The 20,013-nt window shown below is 37.0% G+C and overlaps 1 protein-coding gene across 1 annotated transcript; it reads right to left on the bottom strand.

Moving 5' to 3' along the window:
- On the bottom strand, positions 1-18,001 carry LOC122656616 (probable magnesium transporter NIPA4). Its single transcript, XM_043851216.1, has 9 exons — positions 17,707-18,001; positions 14,255-14,311; positions 10,705-10,795; positions 10,471-10,631; positions 10,231-10,358; positions 9,970-10,107; positions 7,354-7,446; positions 1,556-1,661; positions 1-513 (listed from the first exon to the last, which is right to left on the bottom strand). Exons 1-9 carry the CDS (start codon positions 17,870-17,872, stop codon positions 428-430), a joined length of 1,026 nt encoding a protein of 341 aa, XP_043707151.1. The 5' UTR covers positions 17,873-18,001; the 3' UTR covers positions 1-427.
- Positions 18,002-20,013: the final 2,012 nt, after the last annotated feature.

Raw genomic sequence — 20,013 nt, 5'->3', positions numbered from 1 at the left:
TGAAGTCTATAATCAACAACTGTACTGCAAGCACCTCATCAACAGTAATGCCTTCTGAGTATCATATCCTACAAAATAAATGAATTCACTGCACATGTAGCATTCAACAACAATCTCTCTTTTCTTCTATGTGCAAATACCACTGATTTCATTAAATTTTGATTCTAAAATACACTATGTATCACCTTACATTTGCCGAAATCCCTCACAAGCATCGAGGGGAGAAATTGGAGGGTACCAGCCCTTTGGAATAAGCCATCATCTCATTTTGATCCAAAAAGACCTCCTGTTCTCTAATTGTATCTAAAAAGAATATGCTGGTGTGCATCAAACATTTGATGGAGTACAGGTTGGTGACATTCAGGTCGCTCCCCCAAAAAAAGTATGAAAGATAGCACGATGAATTAACCAGGTACTACGGCAACCGCTAGGATTCTGGGCACTTAAGGGGGATGCCTTCATCATAATCATCCACTTCTGTGAGTTTAGAAAGGCGGAAAGAGGTCAGTGGACCTGTAAGGGCATGCACCAATGGTATTGTTTCAGTAGTGCACAAAATCAAGTCCACATTAATAACACAGAAATAGGAGAAATGTTAGCCCTACCCGCCTCTGAAGTGGATGAGTTTATGGCTTTCTACACTGTGACACGTGTATCATCTAAAAAGTGTTACTGTTGAACAAATATATATTGGATAAAGGGATAAAATAATTGAATTCATTTTTGGGTAAGATAAATTAAGCAGAACAGTGTCATCTTCAGACTGACCTCTAGCAACCGATACCCACCAGTCCAGCACGATATGAATGGCTTGTAAAGTTTCCCTTGAGGAGATAATATATGGGGATAATAAGAGAAAAAAGACTGAACAGGAAACGAAAGAGCATCACAAAGCCCTCAGCATCTTCATCAAAGCCAAAGACTCTGTGCTCTCTCTCTGACCATTGGTGACCAAATGCCAACCATTCGAAGTGCTGCCAAGATGACCACCCCCCCTCTCCAACACCCAAAATTTAAAAAAAAAAAAAAAAAAGAAGGTAAAAGGGGGTAGAAGAGAACCTCAAATTGGAGCTTCATCTCTTACCCAGCTTCCCTTCACCTCCACCACTTGTCTGGTAATCTTTCTAGGGGCAGCAGACAGGTTATGCAACAGTTTCATGCTCTGTTGATAGCCATTGCACCTTTGGCTTGCCGTAGGACGGAGAGGGTGCATCTTTTGATCTTCCTTGATGGGAAGAGAGAGACTAGAATTTTGAAAATAGGATAATAAGAGATGGAGAACAGAAAGGGAGGAAAGGAGAGAACAATAATGCAGTTCTCAGCCCAGAGAATTGAAAGGTCGAAGGATGACAAAAACAAGGTACCAGTTCTAATTTCTCTTTGTACCCATTTCTGAATTATTATTTTTTTCACCTCTTATGTATACAGGATTATATATAACAAGTTGCAAAGAGAACACGTGTCACAAGGCATGTAAGCTCTACTCGCTTCGGAGGCAGGCTACGGTTAGCATTCCCCAATGAGAATAAATAGGGCAAACAAGAAAAATATATACCATCAGCCATGTCCTTGGTTTTGTGAAGAAGAAATGTACCAGACAGAATAGTCACAAACCCACACATTTCTGTGACAATCTGAGTTGGATTTTGCCGATCCCAGTCCTGAATAGGTGAAAGGACTAGTCAAATTTTTGTAACATATAAATTTAAATTCAATACTAAATTTCAGCAAAAGGTCATCAAAATATTAAATTGCATGGAATCAGTGGACGAGATTTATGAAACCAAGAATCCAGGATGGAAAAAATAATCGAAAAATAACATTCAAATTATACTTTTTGAACTCGTTGGGTAACCCGTAATATGTCTCTACCAATTAACAGTGATATTGCTATGAAGGATATTGTTGACACTCATGTTGGGTTCACAAAACGAAGGGCCAAACTGAACCTATGGTTCAAGATTGGGTCAAGAAGAGAAGATGGGCCTGCTATTTTGTGTTTGGTTCAGTTTATTGGGTCAAACTGGACCTATGGTTCAAGATTGGGTCAAGTTGGTCTTAATTTTGAATGTCCAATGGGTTATATGGGCCATTGGCTTAGTATTTTTGTCTATTATAATGGGATAATTTTTTAAACCCAAATATTAAGGATTTGAGGCCTATACGGGAATAAGTAGTTAGTTTCTTTTTTGAAGCAGGTCTAGAAGCCTTCTATTTTGTTTTCTCTAAAACTATCTTTATTGTGCATGAAGAGTTACTATTTTCTTTTATCATTGCAAGGTTATAAATAAAGGACCAACGGATCATACTACACCATGACTTTGACAAACTATAGCACTATGCTTGTTAATTCTGTGTGCGATGCAGAAAGCTCTTGCGAGAGGCAATAGCAACCTTGGTGGGTTGCCAAGATGAATGGTGAGATGCTGGTCGAGTTATAGGTGGAGGGCCTAGTCCATACCTCTTCATTTCTCTATCTTCTCTTTTCTTCCAAGGTCAGATTCTGTTCTTCACTCTTGTGCATATTATTTTCTCTGATTTGTTCGCATGAGTACTATTCTGTCCAATAACTGTTGTCTGAGTTTCTCTTAATTTTTTTTTGGGCCAGATTCTAATGCTGCAGATGAATCCAAGACATCCCATCAATCCCTCCAATTGTTTGTAGTTTACAGCCTTCCTTTGAAATCTAGCGGCAACCCCATATTTGCTTGGTTTCTAATTCTGTTCTGCTGTTTTCTATTTTTTCTATACCCACTTATTAATTTGTTTTACTTAATTCACAATTCCATTCACCATTTTCTATTTTGATTTCATTTGTTAATCTATACATTAGTTTCTGTTTTCCCAGTGGTTACTAATTCTAAAATCCCACGTTTTAGCAAGTTACTAATTTGGCATTCTCTTGATACCCTCAAATCTGACGGTTGGATGGACACCAAGTTTCTCTGCAACGTATTAATCCCCTCTCCTAGACCACTAGAACAGACTTTGGTCCACATCAGACCCTTCCCGGCCAGGTTGCTAAAACCTCTCTTATTTGAGTTAAACTTGACTTATAGTTCTAGATCACTGCTGGTACTTCTAATCCCAGCCATTGGGTAATTAAATAGCCACCAATATTTTTCTACCAAAAAATTAAAAAAAAAATAGCCACCAATATTTCTCAGCTAAAAACCAATGTAAATGAAAAAGATATATTGCTCCTAAAGTTCTACCTCCAGTCTCAAACTTGAAACCTAGAATACCAAGAACCCCTTGGAACAGTAGTTGCCTTAGACACATAAGACAAACTTTATTACAATGTAGGTCAGCCCAATATGGACAACCCTCATCCAATTCAGCCCCATAACATGAGACACTATACTTTCTAGGTTTTAAGATAATAGAGGTTTTAACCCAAAGGAGGAAAAAGGGAAAAATATGGAAAACAAAAGAACCTTCCAATGTAAGGACCCAAAGTGCATGGAAAGCAGTACAAGATAAAGCATGATCAACTCATATTCTATAGGATATTCACAATCCATATTACAAAAATAACTTATCAAAAATAAAAAGAATATTTCAACGTGAAGAGCAAAACATTGATAGCAGTTCCAGATACGTTTTTAAAACATGATATGATAGAAATTCATAATGATATGCATATAGGCTCCATATGAGATTTCTGAAGAAATCTTTGATCTCATTGTATATCTGTAGAAATTTGTGCCACCTTGATTTTCAAGAAGATGATGGTTTGATGGAGGAATGAGAAGCCAAATTTTGGAGCATAATGAAATCAATCCGACATAAGTCTAGCAAATTATCAATGGGTTTTCTTCCAAGTCAGCAAGCCTTGAGAGAACAACTGACAACATATACACATTTAAAAAGTCCCAAATATCATAGTTGTCAAGGCGTCATCCAGGTGCCTTGGTCGCCTAGGCGGGTGCCTAGGACGGCTTGGTCGCCTAGTTGGTGTCGCCTGGAATTTGGACCCTCTCCACCGCCTTGGGAAGCCGTGACAACTTTGGTCCCAATTGGTTCAAGGGCTCAAAATTCGGATCTCTAAAAGAGGAATGAAGAAGGTAAATAACACCAAATTGCCTAATGAGTGAAGGCCAGAAGGTGAAGGTGTCCAACCCCTTGGTGGTATTCTTCACCATCCATTAGAAGGGCCCATCAAGGAAAAAAGATGGCATACAGTCACACATGCAATAGTAGGTACTAGTCATTTGTGGTCATTTAATTCTCATATATTCAGCATAGAATTGTCTGCATGCATCACATCAGCAATTCAGCACAGCACCAACATAAATTAAAGTTAAAATTCTGATGAAATTTCAAGAACTGAAAACAATTGACATATTCAGGTCTTTTTATATGCAAAATCCGATTGTATTAATATAGGAGGAAAAGAGCAACTACACCAGTATAGGAAAAAAAATTGGCAAGACTTTTTACACCGGGAGATATATATAAAATCAACTTAAATTTAGAACTAGATACCCAACCAGACACAGCCCTTTCAATATCTGCAAATGCCTTAGATGCTTGAGCCCGTTGCAAAATGAAAAGAGAGCCAATATCAGCAAAGAATTCAAGTATCAATCTCAAGATCATTGACTAAAAGCCTCAGATCTTCTCGAAGCATGACCACCTTTCTTCTCAGACAATAGATTCACTATAAGTAAGAAGAAACTTCCCTCCTAGAAACCGAATTTGATCTTCCAAAGCTTGATGCTCAAAAGATCAGCCCAAAATTCAAGCATCAATCTCAATACCAATGACTAAAAGCCTTAGATTTTGTCAAAGCATGACCACCTTTATTTTCAAGACAATAGATTCACTACAAGTAGGAAGAAACTTCCCTCCTAGAAACCGAATTTGATCTTCCAGAGCTTGATGCTCAAAAGCTCAGCCCAGAATTCAAGCATCATCCTTTCATCATACAGACATAATTCAATAGTAGAAATCCCATGCTTCAACATAGACTGTTTTATAATTTCAGAGAAAAAGAACATACTCTCACCAAGACATCCAATTGTTGGAAAAAGACCATCCATAAGAAACCAATCTCTAGCATATCAGAAAAGCTGGTAATAGTGCCAAATACATGAGGGAAATTCATTCAAGGCCCTGTGTAGATAACTTATCACGATGGTCCACCATTTTGAGCCACATGGCTGGATGATGAGTTGATTCTGACCATTGGATAGACAGCTCTAGGTCAGGATTAGCCAAGTCTCAAGTTTTAGAACCTAATTCAATGACATTCCATCCCATAAATTCGCATGCATCCTTCTAGTATCAGCCATCCATTAATGCCCGTGCACCCTCCTTTAATTCCTAGTATTTCAAAACTTTACTTTGTCATTTGGCATTATCTGCTTGGGCTGAAATTTGACATATAGGTAGGGGACATTGGGGTCTAAATCTGAGCCTCATCCGATCCGCCACATGGCAGATATTGGGCCATTGAGACAAAAATAAATAAATAAATAAAAAACCTTTGCCCGATACATAATGACAGATCACAATTACCGGACACCACTGAGGGATACAACCAAAAAGTTATAAAGAAAAAGAAGATTACTGCAAAAGCATAATATCATTCTACAATCCAAGAAAACAACTCACAAAACACCAAACATTCCAAGATGATATTCTGATAAACATGTGGCAGTGGACTACTACTCCCCAAGGTCAAACCAATTCTGGTCAAACATTATTTTTATCCAAGGCCATCCAGTAGCCTTCTGTACTCCTCCAACATGGTAGCAGGAGGATCTCTCTTATCATTATATCATACTTAAATCCCTGATGTCTAGGCTTCTGAAGAACTCTTGCACTTAATCCTCCAATCTTAATACCCAGATCTCGATTAATCTTTCTAAACATCTCAGGAAACCACACAGGAAACCACATTACAAGCATTCCCAGACTATCCTGGATGGACACTTGGTTCCGAGTCTTCTGAACATGGGAAAGATTGGGCCTCCCAGGAACTTCCCTTTCAGTATTACTATTATATAAGAATAGGGCATGAATTCTGATCAATCCAATGAATGAGTGTTACCCCTTAAAAGCTTCATTATTTTGATTCCCCTGATTCTTCCTACTGGTTTCATAACAGGACAAGTGCTTCCAAAAGTGCTGGATATTGGATCCCCAAGTCCACCCAACCCCAGTGAATATTTCTCTATCCGCACATGAATCACAATTAAAAACATGTCCACCTCCCTCCTGGTATTAATACCATTCCATCATATCACCTGATATGGATTTGAATTTAAATTCGAATTCAAATTGGAACCCAAATCACCTAACTCACAAAGGTATATACTTCCTGGTGTATTACTGTATTCTAGGTGTTGTAATATAGTGCAACATAAATTCCAAATGAACACGAGACGGTTATCATTCAGCGCTCTCTCTCTCTCTCTCTAAAATCCTGATCCGCTTCCCACTTCTCATCTATGCTATGGTTAGAATCTCTACCGTCTATTCCTCACACGGATGTTCCTTAGACCTACCTTATCCTCCTAGCCGCCTCCACATTTCTGAGAACTTGATACTTCCTCCACTTCAAGGGCAACCTGAACCTCATATCTAGAAACCTGAAATTGATCAGAAAGATCTCCACTACTGGTCTGCTTCCTACAATCAGTCATCCTCAGGCACCCACATGCTTTGCCAAATGCACCAAAAATTTCATCAAAACCACATGCAAAGCTATGCCAAACACACTAATCAAATGTTTCCTTACCTTTGTCATATTCTATTATAAAGAGGATTCCACCTCTGCAATCATAACAACCCTGAAGAAAAAATGTCTAATTTTGAAAAGTTTACCATCTCCAACAATTTAGTTGTTTCAAGATTCAACACACTATTTGAAGAAAAAAAAACACTCTAACTTGCTGCAAGAATCAAGATTTAAAACCAGGGGGTGAATATATATTCTGAGAATTAGGAACAATTCTCTGAAGAATTAATTCTTTTCTAGCAGTAAATAAGCTGGGCCATTCCTGGCGACTGATTGTCATGCACAACTTCGTCACCAAATAAAATGAACTGCAACACAGTAGTCACAATAGATTAATTTAGGAAAACGGGATATATCTATAAGGTTATATTGGATTTCTGGTTCAAGCAAAACCATCAAACAGAAGGCAATCACTAACTGATCGACTGCAATGGATCCACTAAAGTGGTAACTGGGTTCCATATTATTTTCTGTTTTTTTATACCAAAAGAAGATATTAAATATTTGACATGCATGATCTAAACCCACTCAGTTATCATATGGAATGTTAAGCAGATATGACAATTGACAAATATCGATATACTTCAATCAGCAGCAACTGTTACCTTAAACATGATCACACTGGCCAAAATGGTTAATGATGTAAACATCACATAGTAGATGGGTGATACAACAGCAGTGTTGAAAGTATCAAGTGCCTGCAATTAATATACAAAATGGAAACTTGTTTTAACTACAAAGAATAAAAAATCAAAGAATTAAATTCCAAACAAAACACCAAGGTTTTTTGTGTGTACGCATGGTCTAGTATCGCATGCACTGAGGGTGGTATTTGAAATAGAATTACATATGATTAGGATGTCAAGATCAAAGACGTCAAAGGAAAGTTAACAGCAACAAGCAGAATTTAACAATTCTTGCGTGTTCAGTTCCTAACTAATGGAGTAAGGTTTGTGGATTTTGTCTTTAGTAGAGACGTGACAAGTTACTAAACCTATAAGTAAAAAATTAGCTGTGCCAATGGACCAGTCCAAGTTGAAAGATATATTCCCGGTATATACTGTTCCAATTTCCTGGTATTGTTCAAAACCGGCAAGCAAAACCCCCCCTCCCAAAAAAAAAATTTGAAAAAAGGTGATGCTTCCTAATTTCTAGGTGAAGATACGCAAGAAAAAACATTTAGTGTCCGGATACACTAGAAGTTTACCTATATGAATTAGTAAGATACGCAAGAAAAAATATTAAAATGCTTTCTTCTTCCTCCGGATCTCCCCCCCCCCCCCCTAACCCACAATTCAGTTTTGCTACAGTCCCTTATAGTTTTGTGCTACATTAAACATCTTTTGCTATTTTATTTACCTGAAAGGTTGAACAATCATGCTATACCTCTCAACATGAACAGGGTATGAATTTGCCAAATATGAGTGAAGATACTGAAAAATTAGAATTACAAAGAATGAAAGAACCTAAGAATACCTTTGTTGAGTGACCTAATAAGGATTGGTCAAGTTAGGTATACCAAGCTCACTGTTTGCACCAGTGAGTAAGAGTAAAATGGCCCAAGAGACAGATTCTAAGGAAAAAAAGAGGACTTAGAAAGGACACAGGAAGTGATATAACTTAAAGACTACAAGAACATTTTGAAGGAAATAAAGTAAAAGAGGACATATTGATGCTAATCCACATACTTAAGGCAACAAAACCTTTTCACTGCATAGACTGAAAACCTTCGAGGTTTAGGCCAGAGTATCTCTCATATCCTTATTCTTGAACCCCTTAAGCCAAATTGATTCTGGAAACATGGTATTCTCCGAACCTAATCATGCTTCATGAGCTCAATTTAGAGTCAACTGCTACTTATTAAAACAAAACAAAACCAAAAAAAAAATTTAATTATTTTGAAGTCAGATAAGCAATTTATCCAACTTCAAATGGCAATACATGCATGAGCTTAGTCACAAGATCAACTTGACCTCCATAGCAAAACAGTTGTAGTGCTCAACAATTCTGAAAAAAACATCCTAATCATAGGACATATGTGATGCGAATCCGGAGTCCGGAAACCCTACTCGGATCGCTTATGGGCCCACCCAATTAACACAAGTCCAAATAATAGAAGAACAATGGCAATTTCGTAATAACCAGAATTTTCTAATGGGCTATTAGGTAAGTAAAGAAGAAGGGATGCAAAGGGGATTACTATTTATTAGCTAGGGACAGAATTGGAAGAAATTATAAGGGATGTACTGGCTTTGAATTAATAGGACACACAAGGGTAATTTAAGAAAAAGGAGGGATGTGGTGACACTTAGAAAGTTGTCATCATCTTCTTCAACCTCACGATATGGGAAAGAAACCCAGCGGAAGACAAAGTTCGCATGCGATGGCTACAGCACCCTAACCAAGACTTCGATTTCCTTGGGAATTTAAGGATAAGTTCCCAGATTCCTGCGTTGTCAACTCCAATGGCCAGGTAAGATATTCAGATCGAATGCCTGAAATCACAAGTGACGGAAGGTATGTTTCTAGTTATGGTTGCAGGTTAGAGACTCACAATAGGGATATTCTTTGAAGATGAAACCCAAAGGGTAGGTACGCCTACAGATAGGGAACTTATACCCAGAATATTAAGCACAATAGTTCAGGGATGAAGGAACCAACAAACCTGGTTTTGGTTCAGTCCGGCAAAAAGGGAAGAGAGAAGAATAATGATGAAGATGGAGGAGTAAAGAGGGAGATGAGAGAGACAGAGAGAGAGAGGGGAGGGAGCACACACTCAACGGTTCTTGGTTACAACCAACGAACTCAATTTTCATTCAATATTCTCAAATCTGAGTGTTGTGTAGGTTAAAACTCGTATTTAAAGATGAAATAAAGACTCCTAATAACAATTTAAAACTGAAACTATATCCTAAATCAACTCTATCTTTAATTAGCCGATTAAAACATAAAAAGGACTCTACCGCTAATAGGTAACCCATTCAAAGTAAAAGACAAAAAGAGAAAATCCCAATAATAATTCTAAATAAATAGATAACTAAATATCCTATTAAACCTAAAAACCACTTGGACCCGGTTCGTCTTCATATGTGTCCCCCAACAGGTAGCCCGGTCCAAGAAGTTGCTCCAGCATCAATATGTGGTGCTCAAGAGTTCGGAAAGCATTAACATGTCACTATGGGAACTGTCATAAAGTAAAAATATGCAGGAAAGAATATTACCTTGTTCAAGTAGTTCAGTTGAGTAATCACACATGTGACTACAACAATGGTGAATACCCATGTTTGAGGATATATCAGCTGATTCATTCCTGAGAATGTTAACTTCAAAGCAATTCCTAATGCTTTGACACTCATGACCTGTCAGGACATACCACGTTTTCAATAGGACTAATGGTAATATTCCAGCAGGATCAGGAAAACTATTATAAATAAATATATATATATATATATAAAATAAGGAAATAATGATTGCATACGTACCGTTAGAGAACCCACAAGTGAACAAACCCCAATATAGACCATTATATGTGTCTGCCCATACTGTGGGATAACATGGACTACAAGTACAAAAACTGCTGCCAATACTAAAGCGGCATAAAAAAGAAATGCTGCAGAAGACAAGCCAAAATGTTATCAAAATCTAAATTCCAACTTTTGCCATATTTACATCGCAAAAATCATCACAAACAGTGAGAAATATAGTTCACAAATTGAAAATACCTGGCTCAGTAGCAAGATCCCATACTTGTGCCACAGACTCAATTTCACGTTCTTGAGGAGCATGTAAAACAATAGTTGTTGACCCCACAACGCAAAGAATACAACCAAGAACACCAAAAATATGTAGCTTCTCCCGTAAGATAATATGCGCAAGTACAGCACTGCAAGATAATGAGAACATCAGCACTCATAATTAGAATGATATATGTATTGTTACATGACTTCGCCACATGCCTGATAATAATGCTGAGTGCACCAAGAGGAGTTACGAGGATTGCTGGTGCAAATGCATAGGCTGCGAAATTAGCAATTTCCCCAACAATCACTGTTGCAATGGTAGTTAAGGAATTAGTACGCAAATCCGCTGTACCTTAATATTAATAGAGATCATGTAATATGTAAAGGAGACTAAACATGGTCTTCTAACTACTAATTACTGACATACTAAGTAATGATTGAGACAGTTTTAAGACCACAATAATGTAACAGGATAAAGGAAATCAACATTCTGAAGAGTCAAACTGATGCAGTAGCAATATCGTGATTGGACCGGCATGATCCAATCCGAAAACCTAGATCGAGGTGAACCAGATCCAAACCGGGAGGTTTCTGGTCCAATAGTGGTTGGTAGGGAATGATATTGTAATCTTTTATTTTATATTGAAGAAGCGGATACGTAGGACTCCTGTTTTAGTGTTAGTTTCCTAATTGAGTTCTATCTCTGTAATTAGGAGTTTTTATCTTATATATGCATGTAACCCTACAATGGGGATTAGAGTTGAGTGAAAATTTAGATTTAAGTTACCCTCAGAGTTGTGGAGTTGTGTGTGACCAGGTTGGTCGAGGCTTTCTTCTTCCTCCTCTTTCTTTTTGTGCTTCCTTCCATCTCCTTCTTCCTTACATCTCAGGTACAACCTTCTTCCTCTATCCCTTATTCCTTCTTCTCTTCCTTTACTATTATTTTTTTAATATCTTTCACATACTGCAAACGAACCAACCGAACTGTGAAATACTTGTTTAACCTCCCTCGTATCTTTCCCATTCATCTTCAAACTTGGGGGGTGGTTGGATATCCCTGGATGACTCAACCAGCAGATTCGCAGCCCAACAGTCTGCTGGAAATAAGAGTTTTGAACTGAAACTCAAGCCTGCTCTCTCTCCTACCGCCAGACTTAATTTGCAGAATTTCTTTTCGAAATTTCACTTGGTTTTTGGGACTTCTGTGGTTTGGGTTCCATAGTGATGCAAGAGCAATTCCTTGGACGGGCCCAAACCCATTGGGGAGCCCAAATGGAGATGTACTTGGTCCAATTGGTTCTTATGTTCAGTAGGATATTTTAATTTATTTATTTATTTAGGTTTTTATTGTTTGGATTATCTTGTAATTTTAGTTTTAATAGGCTAATTAATGGTAAAGTTGAATTAGGATTTTATTTCAGTTTATGAGTCCAAGTAAGAGTCAAGTTTAATTTCAGTTTTAGATTACAATTAGGAGTCCTCTATTAAGCAGTTTTCTGTGGCCTACGCCAGCACTCCCATGTGTCTATCTCTCTCCTCCTTAAAACAAGGGGGCAGAGGTGTCTTTTCACATGGGGAGGAGAGAGATAGACTCATGCAAGTGCTGGCGTAGGCCACACTCCCGAATAGAGAACTTTTTCCCTTTCTTTAAATACATAGTTGTAACCAAAGAAAAAATAGATTTGATGAATTGATTTTATTTGAGTTGTTTGTTGTTATCAGGTTGTTACGATAACAATAGGTTGTCAGACCTGTCTTCTCTCTCCTCCTCTGTCTTCTTCTTCATAAATTGATTTTATTTGAGTTGTTTATTGTAACCAGATTGGTACGATAGCAATAGGCTGTGAGACCTGTCTTCTTTCTTCTTTTGACTATCGTTATCTTAATTCTTCACGTATGCCCTTTTGCTTACAGTTTTGTTTTCCTTCTGGGTGTACCCTGTTTTATGCTAGAATTGGTTAACAAGAGAGAGCTTTGATCTCTCTCAATGCTGTTTTGATTCATCTCAAATCCTAGGACATCAATCACTGGTCTAGGGTGATTCAAACCCTTGAGGGCCACCTTCCTTCACACCTCTCTGCTTAGATCCATTTGACTGAAATCAATCTGGCCTTGCTTCTGCCGCCAGGTGTGATTTCAGAGCTGAGGCATCCCTTATTTAACGGTGGATCAACCTAGGATTGCATATGGATGTAAGGATCCTGAGTTGTGAACTTACCCCTGAAGTTTCAGTCCCAACTGGTTTGATTTGGAAGAGTTCCATCTCTAAAAATCGAAGCTATTCTACCATGGGCATTGAGTCTTCGATAAGAAGAAGAAAAGCACTGTTCATTAAAATTACCAATACACCCTTATTCATTAAAGGTGGTTTGTTTAGTCCTTTGCTTAACTTCCATCAATAACCTTTAGTTCTTTACATATTCCAACCCTTCCCCCCACGATTTCCTTTTTGTCTCTTATTTCTTTATTTTCCCCCTTGTTTCCCAAATTGCCCTTCTCTTTTCCTTTTATCCTATTTTACCCTTACCGACTCACCATTACAGCTCATATTTGAATTGTTTAATAATTGAGTGGGTCCGATCCGAGCCGGGTTTTGGAACCCTGGATTGCATCAATAGATTTGGTAGTTGTGAGCCTATCCCTAAATTTTCATGAGATTTGAACCCTACGAGAAGGCCAGATCGAACTCAAGGAAGACCTCTTCCACTGACAAAACATTGCAGACAACCTATTCTAGTAATTACTAACAACTCCATATTCTTTCTTATTTACTCAAATGACCCTACCTTCATATTTCATTTCTGTTTTATCCCATGCTTATATTAACTTCCAGAATTGTCCTCTTTCCTTTAGAATTAATTCCTGACTTGTCCTATATTCTGTTACCTTACATTTAAGGGCCTTATTTGTTTCAATAATCACAGAATTGCCATTACCTTTAAAGTTTGAACTCTTCATCACTTGTGTGGGCCCATATCAACCCAGAACTAGGGTTTTGGAACCCTGGGTTGCATCATAAACTAAATCATGGATCGCACAAACTTCATAGCAAAGAACCCTTAACCAACTTTTACAGGTCACTCTCACTACCAGGCCAGCCTAGTATTTAGTTGTCTTAAGTTTGCTTTGAGTTCTTTTTAATTAGTCTAACGCTCAGTTTGCCAAAATCAACTATTTGCATAACCGATTGTCTGCATGACAGAAAATGGTGGATTATCCTGACAAGCTTGTCATGACAGATCACCTAAATGAACTTTTGCTTTTATTCTGATATCAGTATAATCTTTCCAATACACCAGCATACTCTTCATCATTAGTTTCTGTCCAGAACCATATTAAAGATTCTAGCTATTTCTAATTTTACTTTACCTTCAGTTGCTCTGTTATTCTACCTATTCAACGACTCTAGTTCCTTGTTTATACTATAACTAACCAGATTGATTTAGATGACATCAATTCTGATGCCAACCGGACTGGAAACAATAAGTTTTAGCAGCATAGAATCTAAGAGTTCCCCCTCTAAGACAGAAAAGACTAAACAAATGACATTTAATATGCATGTCTAGTCAATCAGATGAAGTTTAATATGCATGTCTATTTTTTTTTTGGTGAACGGGGAATTTATTGAAGAGGGGGGTGTGAATTAACAGTGGCTTCAGTTATTGAAGATAAAAATTATTGAATAAAACTTGTCACCAATATCTTATGAATAACAGAAACAATCTAATCTTTAATCCACTGAAGATAAATAATAAAGAAAACTTACTTGTTATCATGCCCACCCACCAAAGTGGTTCATATAAGTAAGAATAGCCTCCAACTCCTGTGGAAAGAGTAATGTTTTAATTTCCAATATGATCCTCAGGATGGTAACAAAAGTCTTTTTGGTTATTTACAAGATGACATGTGCATAAGAGCGAGTAACCAATCATGGCATATATACACACTTAGAGATGTTTTGCACACTATGGCACTCACACACACATGGACAATTAATACAGTAGCAATTAACTGAAATAAAAAATCCATCCCCTGCCCAAGAAAATGAGAAGGGCCTTCTTAGGAGCACCAGGTTCTCATGGGTCCAAGAAGGCAGATTACACACTTAAAAGTCCAAGATAAGAGTTTTGCAGACCAATGAATAACTCCTCTGTTTGGTGAGCCAAGTGTGTTTTCTCCACCTTTAAGTCCTTTGTATTGCAATTTGACAATCTTAAATGTTTCAAATTTGACTCAAACAAGGCTAATGTAAAACATATTCAAAAACAAAAAATAGAGGTTAATTACAACTGGGAGAAAAAACAATTCAAATGGGTTAATCTAGTGGGCATTTGTTTGGGTCATAGGCTAAGTTTCAAGTCTAGCTAAAGTAACTTGCAACTAGGAATAGTAATACTTCTTCAGTTCTAGTCTATCTATTAGAAATTCTATGAACTTTTAGATTAAATCAAAAGGCAAATTAGAGTCTAATTTCCATTTGACTCCCATTAGACCATGGGAAAAGCAGGCCAAGCACCAATCTTCAGAAATTGAAGATGGAGACATGAGCTTATTTAGAAGGTTTTCAACTAAAACTTTATTGCTTTACTGTAGTTACCAGATACCTCCCATTCTCCCCCCCAAAAGCCAATGAATACCTCTTTCAGCCGACCCCATTTAGTTGGGATAAGGCTGAGTTGTTTAGCACAAGACCACCCCTTCATCTAGTAGAACATGTTATGTATAAACCTCCCCTAGCCTAAAAGCTAGCTAACCTGTCTCAAAATACTCACCAGACATATTCTACAGTCCATTAGAAAAGCCTAAACTAGTAATTAGTTGATAACCAGATTCCAGCTTAGGAATTAAAGATCTCCACAGGCACAGATATGAAATATTTCCAGACAAAGCAGAGGCTAAAGAGCTTGCTTGTTTTGATATTCCACCAGGCTGCAATGGGGAAAAGAAAGATAGAATAAAGAAGAGAAGAGATGGGAGGAAAAAACAGATTGATGGAGAGAGAGAGATTTGTTAGGGGGAAGAAGAGATAAAACTCCACACAAAACATCAATTCAAATTTCTTTATCAAACTCTAATTGATAGGAAGGTTAAATATATATTTATAAGAAAAAAACATAGAAACCTCCTGAATCTATCACTCTTGGGCAGCTAGACTAACTTAACTAACGACGATTCTAAACAATTAACTAACTAGAATGACTACAATAAAGCCAACTACACTACATAATGGACCCCATAACTAATTAAATAAAACCCAAAGATTTAAAAGCCCATACCCAATAGATATCAAAATAGGACCAATTTTTGGGCCGGGCCTACATTAGAGAAACTCCAGAGTTGAGGGGGTACCTTTGCAGTCCAATGTCTCTCACTTGACACCTGATTTCCTCCTAGAATGCATTTATCTCCTAAATTGTTTCACTAAACCTTGGCCCTGTTTCTCTTTTGTGCCACTTGTTCCAGCCATCAACAAATCAAAACCCAGAACCAAGAGCTTTAATTCCTATTTATTCCCCGCATATAGAATTTGATTATTTTTACCCTATAATTCATCCCTACAAGACTGAATTTCCTTGACTGCCTCTACCCTACACGAATGGTAAAACATGTAACTGTTCTTTCATTTGATATAAGAATCACCATTACCTTTATCCCACCTCAGATAACCATGGAAAGGCTAGCAGTGCATAATTTATGGATCTGAATGTATCATTGTTTCCAACATTCTCCTCATGCACCCACCCCCAAATTACAATAAAGGTTGTCTTTTGCTGTCCCTTCCAATAGATCATCCTTCTGCTCCTTCTAACACTCTACGCGGCTATTCGTTTTGCTCCATTAGAATACACAGTTATTCGAGAAGATTTTCAAATTACACTGAAAAATCCAAGCATTAAATTTTGGCCTCTGACGGAAGAAAAAGACCATATGCACTATGCAGCATTGTAAGATCTTGTATTGTCTATCACTAGGAATGCATAACTTTTAACCTTTGCTTCCAGGCGCTATACTTTTCTATTGTTAATATAACTGTTCAAAAATCAACAAGAATTTAATGCCAAAGCATTCGGCTCGATAACAGACATAATTCTAATATCACTAATGACACATTGAGTGACATTTAAGCAGCAGCTTGCACCTCATAAGCTAAGAAACTCAGGGACACAAATACAAGCCTCAATTCCTTCACTGCTAAACAAGTCAACAACTAAGGTCAACCCTCCCAAACAACCATAAATGAAGTGAAATTAATTTAGTAAGCTTCACTAAATCTTTAAAATGTCACAATAAACTGGCTACAACTAAACCATATGACTAAACTATGTTCTTTTATGGCTCCCAATCCCAAGAAACAAATATGAAATAGTACCCATGGAAAAGCATAACTCTAAAGAAAATCCACCCCATTTCACGCCACACACAATTGAAATTGATGACAAGTTGACAATATCTGCACACCCAACATAGTTGAACATCTAATAAAATTCCACAAAATTGACAGTGTTTTAAATTGCCAGGATCCAGTCAACTACGATTGCATAGTTCTGTATCCAAACCAGAAGTAATACAACTCGACCCAATGCATGTATACTTAACATGATTTCCAAACATCATTGGAACATGATCTAGGATCCAATAGTAACAGCTTCCCAACTAACCACAGCCAAAGATGACCCTCAGGCAATCGTACAGAGACAAACTTATTGTACTTCACCGCACCCCTTGATAGAAAATGGCCAAAAGGTAGTCAAATTAAGCTTTTAGGCGGCAATCTGATTATGATCTTAAATAGTTTCTAACCCAGGAAACAGAATTGAATTACATGCCTGATGGTTTAAATTATTAAAAAGCAAATAGCAAACCCCTCCTTTCTAAATCAAACATTTTGTAATTTATCCCCACTTTGACTTGATTTATTTACATATGAAAAGGACCAAACATACCAGCAGATGCTCCAGCAAGCTAAAGTTACAAAAAAAAAAAAAAAACTTCCCCTTTACTTCCCCTTTTAGATCAAAATGCTGCATCAAACCAACACACAGATATCTATATGGTTATAGCTAATAAATTCACTGAAAAACGTTTTAAAAAAATCATCAATTGCCTAAAAGCCCACATCATCAAATTCCATCCATTACCAATGAAAACTTAAACAACAACAGAAACCCCAATTTTCAGAACTAAAGTAAGCTGCTTTCAGTATAAATGATATTTCACCTGCCCTAACTCCCGAGGCCCCAGCCTTCTTCAAACCCTTCTTCTTTATAATGAAGCTGGCACCAATGAAGATGCTAGAAGACATTGCTAATACCAAACCCTTGATGTTATCAGATGACATCCCCCGGTAAGAGAACATCCAGCTCTGAGTAGACTCCTGTGCCATGACTGAAACCCTAATAACCCTCTTTCAGTCACAAAATTGCTGCTGCCCATATCACTAATAGATCCATGCTACCCAAATTCATCAGTTAATTCACCTCATCTACTACCATTGTTCACCTTCCAAGTTCCAATTGTAGTCAGAACACAAAGTTATAAGGATAGACCAGAAGAGAGAGAAAACGGCGGTGGAGATCGATAGGCCAAAGTTACGGTTAACTCGAAGATCTTACGCCGCTTCAGACACGTAAGAGAGAGTTTGCAGGGAAGGAGAGATTTTTGGATTATTGGACTGAAATAAAAGGTTGGAGAAAGGACTGATAGTCCTAAAGAGGATAACAATTTAAGCAAAGCTTGCTGGACTGCGTTATTAGCTTATTACTATTATTTCTATTTTTATTTCGATTTCTATTCCGTAAAGGGTTTTACTATACGCGCAGTGCGTAGTACGCAACTCAGTTTCGCTAAAGTCGGCTCTCACCTCTCGGTGTGCACCACCATTAAAGGTCAGCTGCTCCCTTCCACGAAGGAAAAGAAACTGTTTTTCCGGGCAAGCTCGAACTTATTCTAAAGTGATGAGATGGAGTTTATGAACTGTTAGATTGGAATCACATCAAAATAAGGCTTGAAAAATGGAACTTTTTTGTTTTTTTCGGTTGAGATTCCTTTTGTTTTTATAAATTGTCTTTGTCGGTGGGAAACAAGCAAAAGGGGGAGAGGTGGTATTCCGTGTCCATTGTGGGTCAACACGTTCTTAAAATTAGCTGTACCTTGTGTATATATGAGTGTGACTTGATGCCAACCTTTCAAATGGTACCTTTTTGGTAAATATCTTTTCTAAAAAGGTTACTTTTGTAATCATAAACTCCAAACAATTTTATGACAAAAAGGTTTTGTGCACCGCGGTGCATGGTGCACGTCCATGTCTGCAACCATTGGATGAGAATCCGGAGTTGTATATTATACATGATCATGCTCATTCATCGGTTGAAAGCACGATCGTACTTCATGCACGGTCATATACAAAAATTCTCCCCTAAATTGTCTTTACTCGACATCTTAATTACTTTAATTTAAAAAATAAAATAAAAATTTCATCTAAAAAATATCATTTCTAAGTACATTAAGAAGGTTAAATAGTTTTTACAATCATGTTGAGTATTGATTACATGAGTTTCTCTTTAGATTTTAAAATTTTCATTTCCCTTTTTTTCAATTTTCCTTGCAACTAAATTGAGCCAAAGCTCTAGATGGCCGTGACCATAATTTGTGGGTTGTTTTCAAGAAAAAAAATATCCAATGATCACAATAAGTTAAGCATTTCTCATAAAATATCATGTGATGATGGGTACCGTTAGAGTTTCATATTAGAAAAATCTTGTTGTAATAGAAGTTGGTGAATAAGAAATAGAAAAGCTGGCTGCAATCAAAATTGGTGGAAAAAAAAAAACTTAGCCTTTTTGGTCTAAGTAGTGTAACACATTTATTTTTTCAATGGAGGTAAAATCCTGTTACTTCATAGTGTATACGAAAAATATGCAAAACAACGACAACTCTTGAGAATGATATAATAGTAAATTGCTAATCAAATTATTTTGAATTTTTTTTTTTAAACCTATGACTTAAAAGCTATTGGGAATACGATAAGAGGCAACAAAAGAAAGTTACAACTTCTCACTTTCCCTATGTTACATCAAAATACATCCACAAAGAAATTGTAACCTTGCTTTTTGTCTACTTAATATAATATATTCCTTATTTTATCAATAATAAGATCTTATCATCTCGAAATATAGACAAGACAATGATAGCCCTTGAGAATGATATGGCGATAAATCACTTTCAATTTTATTTTGAAAACAACTTTCTATCTATCACTTAAATTTCTTTTGGGGATAAGCCAGAAAAAATATATAAAGAACGTTACAATATCTCAAAAGAAAATACTACCATTATATCAAAATACTAGAAGTTCATAGACCTGAGAACTAATAATTGATCAACCCGAATGATTCCCAAAAGAGGAATAAGATTGAGACCAATAAGCCCTGTTCCTAGTCCTCATTGCTTGAAAACTAATAGATAATATGAGAATTTATCTTGACTCCTTGGAGTTTTGTTATACGTTTATTTGGAAATTAAGAG

Source organism: Telopea speciosissima, chromosome 3, assembly GCF_018873765.1.
Source record: "Telopea speciosissima isolate NSW1024214 ecotype Mountain lineage chromosome 3, Tspe_v1, whole genome shotgun sequence".
Taxonomy (NCBI): Eukaryota; Viridiplantae; Streptophyta; class Magnoliopsida; order Proteales; family Proteaceae; genus Telopea; species Telopea speciosissima.
This window is presented reverse-complemented; position numbering and strand designations above follow the sequence as displayed.